The sequence below is a fragment of the Helicoverpa zea genome, chromosome 2, assembly GCF_022581195.2.
Source record: "Helicoverpa zea isolate HzStark_Cry1AcR chromosome 2, ilHelZeax1.1, whole genome shotgun sequence".
NCBI lineage: Eukaryota > Metazoa > Arthropoda > Insecta > Lepidoptera > Noctuidae > Helicoverpa > Helicoverpa zea.
This window is the reverse complement of record NC_061453.1, coordinates 8192533-8211418: the sequence shown is the minus strand read 5'-3', so window position 1 is coordinate 8211418 and position 18886 is coordinate 8192533. Positions and strand designations below refer to the sequence as shown.

The following is an 18886-nucleotide window of genomic DNA, read 5'->3' as shown; positions in this document are numbered from 1 at the left end:
ACCTGGCTGATAGTGTCAGAAAAATTATTGGGAACGTGGACTTAAAAGTCTGAAATCATCCACCTTGCTCTTTTCCCTCTTTTCCTACATAGGTAATATACCATTTAGGTACCTACAAATAAACGTGTATCATATATTTCAAACAATAATATTATACCTACGAGAGGTTAGCAAGGAAAGTTCGTCGTAAATAATGGTATTTCATTGACTATATTTGCCAGGGTCATAAATATTTATGATTGTCATCTGTTGGCAGTTAATAGGTAGGACATTACGTAATTTGATGTACTCGCAACTTGTAGGTATTTTACTACTACACGACCGAAATAGGAATATGACTCGTCGTCGTAAAATCTTAATAACTGTATTTTAATACGGCAATGCAATTATAAAGATATCAATATTTGTAGGGATTAAATTGAGGTCCGCGAAATTGATAAAACGTCTCAAACGTCTCCGACGAATCCAATTATTTTTTGTTTTGAATGTTGTGTTGTTTTGAGACATTACAAAAATATAAATATTAAAGCTATGACAATGTAATGGACAGGCTCTCAAAATATAATTATCGATAAGTCTTGCCCCTTGTTATCAAATGTATATTGAACATACTTTTGTTACGATTTAAGTGACGTAAATGGACGATTTTTATATTTAATATAATTTATCTAATGGTTGAAGTTGAAATTGAAACAGTACATGTATCTAGTTAACGTTATATTTCACAATGGTATAGTCTAGTCAAGTTTTGTCGGGAACAGTCATCAATCAGAATCGAAGTGACAATGCGTCATCAATCTGCTTAAAACTCTAGATCCGTCCGCGTGGCGAGCACAGCACTGATGTGCTATAAATGGAGGTTACGGCTACTTACTCCCATCGATATTGCTTAACTGTTTACGGACTTTTTGCATCTTTATTAGATGTGACCGCAACAATTTGCACATAACAATGAGGCTTTGCGGATTCACTATTTAAGTTAACATCTTACCAGACAACTAGACAGAACTTCTTTGTCTTTGTTTTTTATTTATACAACCTTGATTAGGATTCCTATTATTCCTTATCGATATTCTAAATGCAACTCTCGATTCCTGTATAGAAATTTCCATTCGCAATAGCTATGCAGTTAACATATTCCATAATATGAATAAATCTTTCCAGACGACAACGATGTGCAGTGCCAAAGAAAATGAAGTGATATTAAATAGATGAAATAAAAATAACCAGTGTCATAATGGAGGGGGTGAGAGTGACGCATCAAGGGGTGCGGGCGCATTCAGCCGAGGGGTCCGCGGGGCGCATCACGCAGGCCGGCCTCGCTGCCCGCAGCCCTGAAGGGACGGCCGCCAAGGGCATGGCCATCAAAGGCCACGAGGACCTCTGGGTGGAGATACAGGCCAACACCTTCAGAAATTGGGTCAATGAGACCCTGAAACCAATGAATATAAAGGTAAATACCGTATTAATTGAGTTAGCCGTTTAACACAACTTGCTTCGCTAATTCGTACCTACTGAGTTTGTTTTCATTATCAGCGTTATGTCGAAACTAATTTGTTTGTTTTACAATGCACCGTGACTTTTCTTTAAATGTAATTTCAATTTGGCCGTGACATTTAATGGTTGCTGAACATTTTAATCATACAATTTACAATGACCCTACAGGTTGCAGATCTAGTAGAGGATCTGAGGGACGGCACAGTTCTATGTGCGTTAGTGGAAGCTCTCCAAGGTCGGAGACTGAAGGGCTGGAGTCGGAACCCGACTAATCAGCACCACAAGCTAGAGAATGTGACTACAGCACTCCAAGCCATCGAAGATGACGGCGTCAAACTGGTCAATATTGGTAGGTGTTTTTTATTTTTATTAGTTCTAGTCAGGCTTAAAGCTTTTAGGGAATTAAAAAATATATTTCTCATGAAACAGAGAAAATATTTTTCTTAACACTTCTGTAAAATAAAGTATAAATCCTCCTTATATTCTACTTACGTCCTAAAATCTTGCATGTCCACCTTCTGTCTATTTTCATTTGCATTAAACAGTAACTGTCGTTATCTTTTTGTTTGCTGCTACAACTACCTACTCGTTTTCAATAAAGAGCCATTTACCCATGTCAGAACTCTATAGGGAATATCATTCTGCCTGTATTTTATTGTAACTGTAAACTTTATTTCATACGTCACTTGTTTTAGGTAACGTTGACATAGTGAACGGGAATTTAAAACTAATATTGGGTTTGATTTGGTCACTCATTGTCCGCTACCAAATCGGGCGCAGCAAATTCCCTCCAAGGTAAGGTTTTGTACTACTTACTAGTCAAATGGTAATTATGTTTACTTAACTATTACAATTGTACCACCTAGAATTTAAACGCAGCTGTTTATCCGCGCTAGTATATATTACCTATTGATTTACTCTACTCGATATCCTGGTAGATAATTCATTTAATTACGTAGATTTTAGATACTAAAATAATTAACAACCTACACAATATTCTAAAATTATACCCGGAACGGACATAAATCATACTTTATATTAAAACCGTAACATAACTACATCTTCACTAAGCATCGCACAAAAAACAACAATGCATAATAATAATTATGATGCACTGCGATGCGATAAATTCAGAGAACGATGCAATCACGCTAAGATGCTGATGTAATGCAAACAATACCTTTAAACCTTGGCTTGAAAACGAACTGTATCTAACCAGTACAAAACGTTTATTTGGCGTAATAGCAATTAGCGCGACACGCCCGCGTCTGCGCAGCGGCCCATGTCTCTAGACTGCACTTAGAGTAAACGCACCTAAGACACGCTCAGTGAGCTTGCCTAACAGTCCCGGTGTTTAGAAATACTGACTACGTCTAGTTTTTCCACCAGCTTAAGATATTTTATCTAAGTATCTAAATGTTTCCACACACATGTATTAGTTGCGTTTAAATGTATCAACGTTAAAAATGTACAAGGATATCTTAATATTTGATATGCGTTTAAATATTCGTACGCAATCAAAGGGACCCATAAAGCTCTAGCGATGACGAAAGAATTTGTGCCATTTTCGCTATTCACATTGAATATTAGAAATTCCTAAATAAAATGTAAGCTGCTCAATACTTCCCACTTTTATAGAGGCACGATGTAAATAGTAAGTGGAGCTCGTAGTAAAGTTGTTACAGAGATCGGAACTGGATAGTTCTGTGCCCTACGGTGGCGGAGGCGGCAAGTGAGTGGCAAATTGCACGTTTATTGGTGTTTGATTGCAGAAAGTTGATGCTGTCGTGGCTGCAGGCGGCGATGCCGGAGTGCCGCGTCAACAACTTGACGACGGATTGGAACAGCGGGGTTCTGCTCTCCGCCTTGCTCGACTACTGCAAGCCTGGCATTTTCCCGCACTGGCGCGAGCTCAGTCAGTATTGATTATGACAGATTTCATTACACCGTACAACGTCCCGAGCAGTCTTTAAAAGTAATTGGAAATTCTGTAAGGGCGCAAATTGATTTTATGAAATTAATAGCCAACCGTTTTTACTTTGTAAACTGTTAACCGATAACGCAGCGCTCCGCAGTATTCAATTTAATATCAAAAGCAGACTTTTAAACTAAACAACTTGCAAACGACTTGTGTATTAAAATTATAAAAACAATTATCAGCACGGAGTCCATACAGCAAACTATAATTTTCATCGTAAGGAAACCCACTTATCCCTAAGTAGGTAATGTGAAAACATGTGTTTTACTCAAACGTGTTATATTCCTGTAGATCGCCACGAAGCCGTAGAGAACTGTCGGCGCGCGATGAAACTCGCGCACCGTGAGTTGGACGTGCCCATGGTGTTGGAGCCGGAGTACCTGGCGTCACCCTGGCTGGATGAACTGTCTGGCATGACCTACCTGTCCTACTTCATGAAACACGAGTCTGCGGGATTCAGGGCTACTCTCGACTGGGTCAACTCGCGATTGGAAAGACCAATTACCAATTTTACGGTTAGTTTCCAAACACTGCTTGCCCCTTTAGGGATCAACATGTGCCAGATCGTTTTTTCGAAAGGTTAACTTTCTTAAAATAAAGATCGATGTAGGCGTGTGATGTTCAGATATTGTAGCTAAAGGTGATTTTTTCTCATTCATGGTAACGCAAGATTACGTAAATCCAATAGGTGAAGGTGGCCTGTTGCAATGGTTAGTGCCAGTAATTTAACAAATACCTGAGTTATTTAGTCACGTTTTACTAGAAAATGTACGATGGATCGTCAAGTTAAGTAAGGCCTGCGAGTCTCACGACAATATTATGTCTAGTGATTGAAAGATATGATAGTTATTCACAATAGTGCGGTACCTCCAGTACCCACTTACTGTTCACATATTCTAGTTTCCGTCATTTACAAAATTACTTAGGAACGACATTGTTTATGGCTACCTTAAAGTCTTTCTGCAAGCTATATTAAATATCAGATTGTTTCGAGGTGGTGGAATAAGTACTTTTCAGTATACCTTACCCTACCTTAGGATACCTGAATCAAAGATTGTGTGTCTGTAGTACTATTGAAATATGATTTATTTACATGTTAGACGGATTGGAACGACGGTCGCGTGTCGAACGAGCTCGTGCGGTCTATCGGTGGTCCAGCGCCGCCTCCGAGCCGGTTGCGGAGAGACCCGGCGCGCTGGGAGGAGAACAACCAACTTGCCATCGATGCTGCTAAGAAAATTGGTAAATATTGGTCCTGATGTTTCAATTAAACCGTTTAAACATAAACAATCCTTACCTATATGCTACTTAAACCGTATCAATATCCCCTGAGGGAGAGGTAATTATAAAACATATTTTGTTACTTTTATTCTCTGAATTATTAATCGTACATAATAACAAGCATATGATACAAATTCTCAGAGTTATAGATATTACCTACATTGGTTGGTTCTATGAATAATATTTCATTGGTAGATCATGTTTCGCAGTATTTTAATGATAATTTAAACTATCACCGAACACATTCACGAGCGTACTTCTGATATTACAGTTGAAGTTATTAATTATAGTGAATCTCTGATTTATGCCCTCGAGCTCCCAATGAATTATGCCCATTTATTACAAACAAAATATTTGAGGTAGAATTATTATAAATTAAATTGATATGAAATGAAATATAAGTCGGACAATTTTCATGTGAAATATATACTTACGTTCTGTAATAAATGTTAGACGAGTTGTATGACCGTTCAATTCAATTCGTTCTCCTCCGTTAATTCTGATTTTCTTATTTTACAATCTTATGAGCACTTTATTGAGTAAACATATGTTCCCAGGCGTACACTCGGTGTTATCAGCTCGTGACCTGAGTCAGAGCGATGTGGAGCACCTGGGAGTGATGGCGTGGGCCACACAGCTGCGTAACGTGCCTCCCCGCCCTCCCATTCATGACATGCTGAGGGTAGCTCTGGACTCCACCTCGGGAAGAGTTGGGGAACCTGTGAGTTACAGTTACGCTTTTTTGGCAGTAGTGTACGACTTACCTGGTAGGAATTTAGAGTTCATTGTGTACTCTGATCTTTGATGGCTTATCTTCAAAGTGACCAAATAAGTTATTTAGGAAGAAGTAGAAGTTTATCACTAAGTAAAAAAGTCTTTGAAATACGTTATCTTCATTTTTTGTAACATCACATTATTTCTTTCATCATTTTATATAAGTGACTCAAAGAAAGACTTTCTATTTATACTTATTCCGTAGAATTTATTTATTTATTTATTTATTTATTTATTTATATATAAGGAAGACTAACAGCTAGTACAATAAGTATAAATTACATGAATTTGCAACATACAGCCAATTACAAGTCTTCACTGATACACTGCACAATAGGTTTAACATATGGAAATAGCAGTACCTTCCTAAAGTTTAACTTCTAACAATAAATAATTATATTACAGAAAATCTTTAACTACCCTTATAGTCAACGAAAAAATCTCGGCTTAGCAACCTTCTGACTGATACTAAATTTGCGTTAAAAATATCAATGTCGTGTGTTTTGCAAATCAAATTTAAGGTCTTACTTGCTCGCCATAAGAAAGTGTTTTGACGATAATTTGACGAAACTAGTGATAAGTGAAGTGGTGCATAATGTCGCATAGCTTTGGTGGGAGTATTAAACCCAATTTTAGACAGAAGTTCGGGGCAAATTATACGGCCTGATATAATCTTTAACATAAAAATAACGTCTGCAATTTTCCGTCGATTGCATAAAGGAAGTAAGTGGAATTTAGCACATGTATTTAAATAATTATTAGACTTATAGTAATAACCTGTGCGGTAACAAAGATATTTAATGAATTTTCTTTGGATGTTTTCCACCCTGTCGATATATTTGTCATACCTGGGATTCCAAATCTGTGACCCATATTCCAATATACTTCGAACAAACGAACAGTATAAAATCTTTAACGTCTTAGCTTCCTTGAAGCTAGAAGAAACTCGCATCACGAACCCAAGAGCTTGCGAAGCTTTCTTCACCATGCTGTCAATGTGTTCGTCAAAGAGAAGCTTTGAGTCATACACAACGCCAAGGTCCCGTATTTTATTAGATTTCACGAGTGTTTGACCTTTTAATACATACTTAGAGGGAATAACACGGTTACTCCTAGAGTAAGTGACAACAGAGCATTTTGAGGGGTTCAGATCTAACTTATTCCTCAGACAATAATTATCAAGACGTTCTAAATCACTTTGCAATGCTTGAACATCTGCTTGTGATGAAATAGATGCATATATTTTCATGTCATCTGCAAAGCAAAGCAACCTGGAGTGATGGAAACATTTATCGATGTCGCTTACAAAGATCACAAAAAGCAATGGACCTAAAAGGGAGCCCTGAGGGACACCGCTCGGCACTGTTACCCAGCTAGATAAGTAATTTTGTATAACTACTGCCTGAGATCTGTTGGAAATATACGATGTAAACCAACGTAATAAGTCTCCCCTAATCCCCATTGATCCTAATTTTAATATAAGGGTGGAATGATCTATTCTGTCAAAACACTTACTGTAATCAGTGTAAACGACATCGACCTGCTTACCATCACCCATACTACTAGTGATAAAATCATCTAAAAGGATAAGATTCGACACTGTCGATTTTCCTTTAACAAAGCCGTGTTGAGATTCGTTAAGACTATTTTTCAATGCGGCGTATAATTGCGTATGAATAATCTTTTCAAACAATTTTGCTATTATACACAACTTAGAAACAGGTCTATAGTTGGTCACCTCGGTTCTAGGTCCTTTTTTATGAATTGGTGTAATAAAGGCTGACTTCCAAATACTAGGCACTACACACTCAGACAGTGACTTCTTAAATAACAATGCAATAGGTATTGAAATAGCTTCGGCACAATTAACCAAAAATACTGAAGGTATTTGGTCTGGGCCTGCTGACTTATCAAGGTCCAAGTTTTTTATTAGTTTTATTAACACCTCTTGATTGATAACTACACTCGAGATATCTGACACCGGCTGACCATTTTCGAGGTCATATGTAGGAGAGTATTGAGAGGGTTGTAAAAATGTAGAAAAGAAATAGTCGGAAAATAGCTCGCAAATATCATCACCACCAGTGGCCATATTTGTACCGTAATTTATAGTACTCGGAATGTTTCCGAAGTTGGACCTCGACTTAACAAACTTCCAAAAGTACTTAGGATTGTTTTTTATTGACTGCTCCACTGAATTTATATAATTTGAATAGCACTCACTCTCTAACTTTTTTACTCTTTCTCTCAGTAAGTGATAACTAGACCTATCAGAAAGATTGCCATACTTCTTGAACTTTTTAAAATATTTATACTTTTCCTTAATAACTTTTTTTAATGCTGCAGTATACCAAATAGGGTAGCGGTCATTCCTATGGAGTTTAGACGGTACATGTTTATTAATTATATCATTTAAGATAGAATAAAAGCTATTAACCGCGATTTCAAGCGGTTTATCCCTAAATTCACTAATCCAGTCTATCTGAGCAATCTCTGTATTGATTTTATCGTAATCGCCCTTATAAAACATAAGTTTTCTGCGTGCAGCTGGTCTCAAGTACGAGAATTGAAAGAACTTTACTTCAATACAGAGCGCTTTATGATGAGGATCAATAACAACTAACGGTTCCTCACACTCGGAGACTGTAACTATATCATCAGACAATATAAGGTCCAGTATCCTACCGTATTGATTTTCGATGCCATTATATTGGTTAAGGTTGAGGGTATGCAACAAATCTACTAAGAAATGCTCGTCACTGTTATTTGAATAAATTGGTGTCAAGAATGAGTCACTAGAATTGGACCTCCACGATATGCTACTCATATTAAAATCTCCAATTATTAAATATTTATCATTAGGGTTACTTATAACTATCTCCTCCAGCCTTGAAAGAAAATTATTTAATTGATTAGAAAAGGACAAACCCAAATTTTGCCGGCACAAATACACAACACAAACATTTAAATTAAAATTGTTAGAAGATCTAATACCACATTGTTTAATTGGCAAAGTCAACCACAAGTCTTCCGCAGTACTTGCATAAGAGGGTTGAGGTAAGGCACATAACTCCTTTCGGACTGCAATGAGCACTCCACCTCCGCGAGTTTGTCCAGTAAGATCGTAATCCCTATCCCGACGCCACACTATATAGCGATCATCGAACAACTCCGAGTCACTCACACCAGGCAATAACCATGTTTCCGTAAGTAATATAACGTCGTAAGAAGTAACACTTAAATTCCGAAAGAATTGCATAGTTTTGGATCGTAATCCCCGAACATTCTGGTAGTACACCTTTAAATCACACAATGAACTCATTTTTGTAGCTTATAAAAAACAACAAATAACGTGAAAGTCTAAAGGAATTAATACTCCCCCAGTCATACAAGCAGCTAACCATCAGGCACGTCAACAACCAACTAAACACTACTTCACAGGTATAAAATAACACATAAATGCAAGCGAAAAATGCATCATACATCTCCCAGTAAAATGAATAAAATAAAATCAGTAAAATGAATAAATAATTTGAGAAGTCACATTAACGATCTTTGGGGACAAGATCGCTAATTCATCTGGCTTTTTTATTATTTGAGTTCAAACGGAAAAGCGGAAGTCTTATGAAATTCCCCCGATGCGCGATACTGTCTATCACAGCCGGAAGTGCTTCCATCTGATTTATCCGGCAGAAGTGAAGATTAAGGGCCTGTTTGTACTTAAAGGAGATTTTAAATCGTGATATTTATGGTAAATTTAATTCAGAATCCATTAAAAGAAGATCGACAAGAAAACTTTTAATGAGTTTTAAAGCAATTGTGTATTTGATTTAATAAATTTTCCTTTCAACGTTGTTTTTACGTAATCGATTCATCTTTTTGAACAAATCAACCAGCGGCTATATTCAGGGCATACTCGTACTTGAACTACACGACTTTGAATTTGGAACAGCTGATTAAACAACCGAACTCAACGCTCATTCGCTTCCCTATTTCAGACCTACATAAAAATTGAAAGCATATCCAACGATTTATCGATATCAGAAGTGAAAGTATCGATTGTGAATCCTCTGGAGCAAGAATCGAGACTGAAGCTCGATGCCCGAGGAGGAGGGGAGTTTGTGCCTGAACATGCTGGCATGCACGAAATCGTTCTCACCGTGGATGACATCAGGTGTCTGTTTTATTAGAATTTTATTGGTTATAAAATGTCTGGTGTATTGTCGATACAATCACGCTATTGAGTCACCTCTCACGCCTTGCTTTGTGATATTTATTAATACTTGAAAACATAAATGTACGGTATATTTATTAGTTTATTGCATGCACTGAGGAGTGGATTTGAGGTGTCATTGTCATTGATGAAGTTATTGAGCAATATTAATAGTTCAAATTGCAACTATACCTATTAGCTATGTAATTTTTAATGTTTGTTTACGTTATATCACGTTCTTAATTTTTCAGAGTTGACGGGCGATACTTTTTCCGTGTTCTACCAAGACTTGTAACCGTTCCTCCGCCAGGAATGGCTCCGTGTGCCATAGGGAGCATAGTCGAAGTGCTAGTCAGTGCTACAGGTACGTACCGTGTTGATACGTGTACAGTCGAGAGCAAACATGATAACATCGCAATGTCCTTAGCTCGTGCATGTTCTACCGCTCCTTACGCGTAATTGACCTTTGGACTTCGAACGTTAATGTTATACATACACGGTAAATACATATGTGCTGTTGGTATAGTGTACACCAACTATAACAGTACATTGTGTACTGCAATAGAATGGGAACAGATTTGTATCTGTCTGAAGCAATGATCGTTGTTGATAACCGAATTAAGCATATCGATTGTTGTGCTTCTATGGTTCGTCATGGTCAATTTGCGAAGTAATAACCTTATCATGTTAGATTAAATATAATAGAAAAAATTGTACCGTCAAAACGTCGATTAGGCGCTAGGGAGAAATTAATCTTCACAATTGGTCACTTGGGGTTTCTATAAGAAAACAAAAAATTCAACACTTTTTCTTTTTTACGCTTTGATGATCGTTTCTTTTTTCATATTCCAGGGGCACCAAGGAGGCAGGATGTGGACGTCACAGCACACTCTCCGAGCGGCCGTGCCGTGCCGCTGCAGGCTCGTCACCCGCCTCCATCAGCACCCGGCACCACGGCTTCTAGTGCCACCTTCCAGCCCGATGAGGCGGGCACATGGACCATAGCTATTACGTATAAAGGCGAGCATATACAGGTACGACTCGATAGTCTCCCTTTTTTATCTGCAGTCACTGCAAGTAGTTTGATAAACTCTCGTCAGACAAAGTACTGTAGAAGAACAAAATTAAACAAAAGACTGTCGTTTTCACCAACTATGGTTGATAAAATGTAATATTCTTATCCAGAATTTATATAATTTCTATATACTTTCTTCCTCATTTTCTAGGGAGGCCCCTTCACTTGTGAAGTCTTTGACCCACACGGAGTATGGTTAAGCCCCGGAGCGCTCGAGGGCGCTGAACCTCTAAAGCCCCACTCCTTCGAGCTGGACACCAGCGGCTGCGGCGTCAAGGGTGATCTACAGTTGGATATTGTGCATGACAAGAGGAGTGTGATGTGTGCACTCGAGAAACTGTCCGGTACTAAGTACCGCGCTACTTTCATGCCTAAAGCACCTGGAAAACATAGGGTAAGAATATTTCGATGTAACTGAAAGATTAATCAAAATCCTATAGACAAATATACCAATATGAACATACCTTTAGTATCAACAGTTTTTATGTACCTAACCTAGGTATAGTAATAATCGGGATTTAATGTATAAAGAATAATCCTTTTGATGGTAATGCCATTGTATAAATGAAGGCTTTTATCGAAATAAATATTTTGTGCATAAACATGTCCAGTTGTTAATCAAAAAGCCACTCATATTTACATGTTTTTGCTATTAGTATTTTTGATTTAGCCCGCTGTTAAATTAATTTATGATGTGGAACATGAAACAATTGCAAGCAATTCTGTTTTAGTTTTTGTTTTGGTTCAAATACTTTGTTCGATATCGAACTGAAATTCACAATTTCAGTTGTACATATACTTCAATGGTTACGATGTTCACGGGTCGCCGCATATGTTCCGAGTCGGCTCCCGGTCCAAGAAGCCACGTGACAGCTCCAGTCCCTCACCTGCTTACGCGAGAATATCTAGTCCAGGTAACACCCGCCTTTGAAAAAATATTTCATTAAATTCCAGAATGTTAATCTACCGAGAAGATAAACAAGTCATCTGTAATGGACGTAAAATCTCTACAATAACAATAGCAGTCGAAGCTAAAGCTTATCAATCCCCATAGTCTAATAAACAAACGTATCTGTTATCCAATTTCCCTTTGTTACAGTCACTCGTTTGAGATCTGAAAGTCCAATGAACCAATACAATATACACGAGTCAAATACGAAGCACAGTACGAGTTCAGTGGACCGACGCGAGGAGAGACGTGATTCCACCGATTATTACAAACCCTCGTACGGCTCTGACACCAAGGAAAAAAATTACGACGTGACCGACTCCGCATACTCGACATCAAAAGCTACGAAAAAGGAAACGTACTCGAGATACGGTTCCGAGAGTCCAAGAAACAGGACAGCGAGTCCGATAACAACGAAACATTTGGGGAACGGCTCCCGGTTGGACGTGAATAGGGCCGCGAGTCCGTATCGTGCGAGCTCGCCTTACCGCGCCACCAGTCCGGTCGGCCGGACCGGCTCGCTCGCCAAAAAAGACAGCCCTTTGAACAGGACGGCCAGTCCAATTAACAGGTGCGTGCTATTCACTCACACGCAACAATAGACCTCAATACCCACCGTGTTCTGCGTATGTGTTAATTAATTTATTTACATTTAAAGCTCGAGTGCAGAAGCCTCGTATTTACCCTGTAAATCAATTTTAATATATTTTTCAGCGCCGTATTGCAGCATGCCTGTGAATAAAAGTCCTTTGTCTTAATAAATAGCTGTCCTGTTAATACATTTGTATAACAATACACAGTCTTAATGGGCCCAATTAGTTCTCCTAAATGCTTTATTTATTTGTACCGTAACAATTTCAATTTAAGTCCGTTTCGTTGTTTTAAAATTTTGTATTAAATTAAATATAATTAATGACGCGGTTTGCACCGCCGGTTATACAAATTATGATTTAAATAATAGGGCCAACCAACTATGCATTCAGACCTACAATTTACCCACCTACAATTATCAATATACCTACAATACCCACTAATATTTGCCATATGGGGCATATCGTAGATAAACTTGCAATTCATATTCGATCACAAATACCAATTTTCCTCTATACTCATACCATTAGTTAAAAACCCAAATAGCTTAATCCACATATTTACGCACATAGACAAACGCGAATCAACCAACAATTTAATCAACAAATACAATTTTATGGAGCACCGTTCAAATATGTGGTTTAGCAACTACGATTTAATTAAATTGAAATTATTGAGATGCGTATTTAGTAACTGATGTGTTTGTAGGATGAGTAGTCCGACTGAGCGCTACAGCCCGGTAACCACAACAAAGCGCGTGGTGGAGAAACGATCCAACTACAAGATGTACAGTTCGTACAGCGGCTCCCAGGACAACTTGGACCAGGCCAGCCCCATGTCTTCACTCGAGAGCGACCGCGCCAGAAGGCTCGGCAGCCCCAGTAAGTTACCACCGTATTTACATACAATTAGCGTTTGTGTTAAACGCTTACTTAACGAATACGCGTGCGTATGTTAATGATTCATGCGTTGAATTAATAGTTTGTTCAAGCCCCTCGCATTAGTAAATAATTCTGTTACATTTCCCCTTAAGATTAAACAGGTATATTTATAGCTTAACATGTCTTGTGTTAATGTCAATGTATTAAAATACACTATAAGTTTTCAAGTAATATTTTTATGAGAGCTTTTTTTAGCAAACTAAGCAACACGCCAGCATTTTCCCCGTACGAGATAACGTACGCGCAATCAATCATACACCCGGAATTTGTATATGACAGCTGACCAATAGAATAGCAATGCTATGCAAATACGTACACTGCCTGAATAATCTTTACGAGTTTTACCTGTTTTAAATCAAAAATCCAACAGACCTGAAATCTTGATTTGACATACTTACATATATTGATAGGACACGAATGAAACCGCGCGGGAAACAGCAAGCATCACTGCAAAAGTAATTTACTATATGTTATATTTTCTTAGGCACGGGCGATCCTGGCGGGAAATCCTATCATCAGCGTCGAGACTGGGACAGCGTAGAAAAAACAAGACAAATGATGAGCGCCAACAGGTGAGATATCGATAATATGCCACACAAAGGAAACAATGGACGCATGATTAATGATACGCAAGTAGTTATATTATTTTTGCGCAACCTATCGGCAAATATACAACTTGTTATGAGTGGATAATCTGAGATACATTGGCATATTTTTTGAGTAGAAATCACGTATGTTTTTATGTATATGTTTAAGAAGTGTGTAGAGTAGTTTAGATTAAGTATATGTAAAATTGACAATACACTATTGCATTAGGTTCTCCTGTAATAATAGTTGTATTTTGTGATAAATAAATAAATAAATAAAAAGAATTTTGTTATTCATCACAAAGAACTTCATCTCAACAACAAACTTCATTAGCTATTGAGAATATTGACACGAGCCGTTAGACAAAGGCTCCATTCAGTAACAATAATTACTAAAATCGATTTTATAACCGACCCATTTCCAGACTTACGTACACGTTACAATTACAAGACTGCATCTAAATTAGCATGTGGTGCATTATAACCGTTTGTGTGTGTAGCCTCGAGTCTCCTAAAAGCCCATCGGAGCGGGTCCCCGGGCAGAGCACCCTGGACCGCGAGACAAAGCGCAACACGCAACTCAACAAGTTCACGGACTACTCGAGAGACTCCTTCAACCGGCAGCTCGACCGGTTGGCCGACGACCGGGACTCCGACACTTACACCACTCGGGTACGGCTCTTTGTTACAACTCACGCTAACAAATAACCAATACATTGCGCCTTTTTGTAATTGCGGGAGTTCAATGACTGTTACAGTGAATATACCCATTGTACATTAATTTGAAAAATTTACAAATATTTATTAACCGACTCTATTTAAATCCTCTCCAATTTAAATCAAAACTATTTCAAAGCATCAACTGTATTTTCTCTTTTTTTATCTGATTTTTGTGTATTTATTTACCTACCTACCTATATAAAAAACTTTTCGGAAAGCATTATAGTTTATATTTTTATTTTTCCAATACGAAATATATTGGATTATTTCAATTCAATTCATATTTAAATTGGACAGCCATATAACGTATAGCCGCTCAAAACATCCTTCTAAAGCATGCTCATAACTTAGCCTAACAATATAACTATACTTATATCCATGCATTTACGCTTAGGGATAGTTTAGTAAACTGCAAACACGCCAGTCTGACCGCGCCAATAAACTCCTCCGGCGGACCTTACAGGCTAAACTCCCACTGACCCTTACATAATAATACGCAAGTTTAGAACAAGTCGCAACTATGTAGCGTGCGTGACTCCCATGGTTACGGCATGTTAGGGCATCACTTAGCTCACTACACTACAATGAGGTAACTTCCTGCCATAAGATTGAGACCATTGACTCGATAGCCTCACTTACAGTTTACTTCAGAAACATTGCCTACAAATATTCTTATAGGACCTAAATATAAGAATATGTGCATACAATGTTTCAGTTCCAATAATATGGGAAGAATGCGTCAGTCCTTTAGTGGGAAAACTGTGAACGCATACTATTTTAAAGGTTTTGAATCATGCAACTACACACTACACTGTGAACAAAAGAAGTCATCCAGAACATAATTGGCTAATACGTATTTCTTTGAGGATGTGTATCTATCTATCTATAGCCACAAGAGCATACAATACCACCAATTTTGCATCTGAAATAGCATTTCCAAGAAACCAAGAAAATGCATATTTTAAAACAAATGCAAACTATCATTCAAAGAAACGAATTACGTAACAAACAACAAAACAGCAGAATATACATCTCTCAAAGCTCGTTACAATAAAATTGGAGTCTAGTATAATATTACGCTGAAAATTTCCCCTGCACCTCGTACACTCCGTTTATAAAGGCACTTGGTGCTGATTTCTTCGTGTTGCAAGCCAGTATACCTCTCCAACCTTTTGTGTAATTCTTGGAAAAGTCAGAGCAATATTGCGAAATGTTATGCGCAAAATATGAGCGGTTATCGTTAGAGATCTTCCACCTTTTTGAGTAATAAGTGTTAATATCGACTATCATTCTACACATGTGTTCGCTTTGTGATTTGTAGCTCAAAGGAAAACTGAATTTCGAATAAAAACAGGATTCAATTATATTTTTCACGTAACTTTAACAAATCATAGCATTGGTACGCTTCTAAGAAGCATTATACATAGTAGTTGCACTACGCTCCTTTGCATTATTTTCTCTGTGATTCCTAAATCAATTGATGGAAAGCTCTAAGTTTTCCTTCGATAACAGGCCATTAATAGTATATTTTGTCTGCAGCAAGAGTTCAGTAAGCGGGAAGTGCGTGAGAGCACGTACGTGGTGCGCGACTCGTCCTACAGTAGTGTGGAGGAGAAGCAACAACAACAGCAGTCTTTTTTATCCAATAGGCCCCCCCGCGACCCTACCGGGGGGGCCCGCACTGAAACGGACGCCGCACACGCACGTTTCAGGTACCTTATTACTCCTACGTACATATATATGAGTAGCATTTAGTTTATTTTTGGTTACCGTTACTCTAATTAAACATAAAGTATGTACGTACATATATTTTTAGTCTTAGATCGATATATAATCCAAAAATATACTGGCTATTCAAAAATGGCGAAAACCTCTCTTTATGGTGAGCGATCATTGCATTAATGGAATAACTACAGACATTTTAACGATCAAATGAAAATCGACATCAATAGAACCACACAATGGTATTCTCTTATAATTTAAAAGAATGCATTCGGTCCTACAATGCGAGGTAAAATTTTAATATAACAATGAAAGACCGCATTGGACAAGTCTTTCGACAAAATATAAAGCACTTGAAATGTTGAACACTGTAGACATTTCACTATCGTATAAATTTTGCACTTCGCAGACTATTTTTCTTTCATTTAATTTGAAACATCAAAGAAGGTAAAGTAAGGTATTTTATTTCAACAAGTTTGCGTACTTAGTGCATTTTTATTTCATCGTCACCTGCTGCCTGCAGTGGGTAGTTCGGTACTATTGTATAAATTTAGTAAACAGTTCGTATTTGTAACAAGCTACTCAGCAGCATTTCTTTGTAACTCGTTGTAACTGCGCTTTTTGTTTGCAGACCAATTCAAAGGGATAATAATAGAGGTGCCAAAGGAATACTTGTAAAGCCATCGTACAAAGGAATTGTAGGACAACCAGTTGAATTCGTAGGTAAGTTCTATTGTAGTGTTTTTATTGTTAGCGCCGCCATGTTGGTGGTACAGGTTTGGGTATCTGCCAATAGCAATGTCGTGTTCCCAGCTCAACATTGTGGTTAATTTTAATTACAATTAAACTAGATAGTACACACTAACCTATCTTGTATATGATGCTAAGTAGCTTTAGGTACGAGAGATGAATTTCAAATCATGTGGGTAACTTTAAATTTGCATAATGTGGTATATTAATGTGCTGGCTGCTAGACTACCGACGTATATTTCACTGAAAATACACGCTTCTAAAATTAACAGAAAACACCACCTCAATATATACTCCAGTTAATAAATTACCTAATTATAACAGCATAATTTAGAAGCAATTAAATTAATACTTTACAAATATGTAACAATTTAGATATAAAGAAATTGATGTTTTATAGCCGTCCCAAAAAATATGCCTAATTCTGTTTATTGCAATCATATACATTCCCATGACTATTTTAAGTCGTTTTTTGTTCCTCACATAAAATATTCGGTAAAAAAATAGGTACCGTGGAAACCAAAAGAACCAATCCATTTATAACCCTCATCAGATGACAAGATCTCGGTTTATTTCCAAAACAGTTGACGGAAGTATGGCGGGCCCCGGCCATCTTGAACTGGAAGTGTCAGGAGGTAACGGGGCCCTGGTGGCCAGCTCAGTGCGGCCCCTCGGGGGCCATCGGTACGCGGCTGCGTTCACGCCGCGCCTGCCGCGACCCCACACCGTGAGGGTCACCTTCAATGATGAACATGTACCTGGTAAGTCTTTATGAATTTTCTGTAATTTTCAGCAAGGGTATGGAACGAATTTTACGAAAGAGAGAGTTCAGTATCCATACATTAATTTCAGGAAATAATTAGAAGGTTCAACGAAGCGCTTCGAGAATAGGTAGGTAGCGCTCTTGCTTGGGTTTTCATGGCGGGGGCACATCCGTGCCTTCAGATGTAAGTCACCAAACCACAATTAACTTTATTAACAATCATTCTATCCATTGACATTTGTACCAACAACTAGTATTAATAATTGTCTCGTTGTAATCTTTGGATATTTTGGGTGATATGGTTATACCATAGGTTGACAACAGCTGTTCTTAAATAACGAGTATCTACCTATCTACGTTGTACAGCCTTAAGTTGACACCTGATAGACAGACTGAATGCGGTCGACCTTGCTGAACAAAACGAGTTACGACCAAGCTTAAGGTATTTTAATGACAATGGGAAAATGTGAGGATATGTGGATTAAAATTAATTAACCTTTTAAATACAGGTTGTTACGGTTACCTGTCTTGTAGGCATAATAATGCTCAAAACATGAGTATCCCGATGCTGAGTCCCGAACGACACATATTATAACCATTTCTATCTTGATAGGAAGATAGGCTCAATTCGAGGACATTTCATTAATAAAATATTTGAGAAAAAAATACGAAAATATTAAATTGATATTTCATGTACATAGCAAACGCGAATTTAAAGCGTTCAATTCTGACGGAAGCTCAACGCCAAAATCGGCTTTCCAAAGAAGAGCGAAGTGCAGCGCTTGCATTAATTAGAAGAAGACGTATCTACTCGTAACCCTATGAGCACTACTGCGCAGAGCCTGTTCCGTGAACGCTGGTTTATCCAAGAACGCGCTCGCTGTATAAATTGTATGTGATTACTGGAATACGAGAACAAAGGAGCGAGCGAATCACACCAGCCGGCAACACTGTACGAAACAAATCAAAATTGCAACAATAGTACTCGGTTGCAGTACCTACGCATTGTTTATACCTAGCTGCATTTGGCTGCATTTCTTCAGCT

General features: G+C 37.9%; 1 protein-coding gene across 2 annotated transcripts in view; it reads left to right on the top strand.

Moving 5' to 3' along the window:
• LOC124644930 (filamin-A) overlaps positions 1-18886 on the top strand; it is a 93345-nt gene that overhangs the window by 29675 nt on the left and 44784 nt on the right. For both annotated transcript variants that reach the window (XM_047184633.1, XM_047184624.1), the window contains exons 2-20: positions 1165-1453; positions 1666-1846; positions 2193-2292; positions 3270-3412; positions 3767-3990; positions 4576-4717; positions 5314-5477; positions 9529-9704; positions 9995-10107; positions 10596-10777; positions 10970-11212; positions 11606-11732; positions 11918-12338; positions 13067-13239; positions 13784-13871; positions 14387-14558; positions 16146-16318; positions 16960-17051; positions 17663-17839. In XM_047184633.1, the coding sequence (XP_047040589.1) occupies positions 1238-1453; positions 1666-1846; positions 2193-2292; positions 3270-3412; positions 3767-3990; positions 4576-4717; positions 5314-5477; positions 9529-9704; positions 9995-10107; positions 10596-10777; positions 10970-11212; positions 11606-11732; positions 11918-12338; positions 13067-13239; positions 13784-13871; positions 14387-14558; positions 16146-16318; positions 16960-17051; positions 17663-17839 (3307 nt within the window). In that variant the 5' untranslated portion in view covers positions 1165-1237. The remainder of the gene's footprint in view (positions 1-1164; positions 1454-1665; positions 1847-2192; positions 2293-3269; positions 3413-3766; positions 3991-4575; positions 4718-5313; positions 5478-9528; positions 9705-9994; positions 10108-10595; positions 10778-10969; positions 11213-11605; positions 11733-11917; positions 12339-13066; positions 13240-13783; positions 13872-14386; positions 14559-16145; positions 16319-16959; positions 17052-17662; positions 17840-18886) is intronic.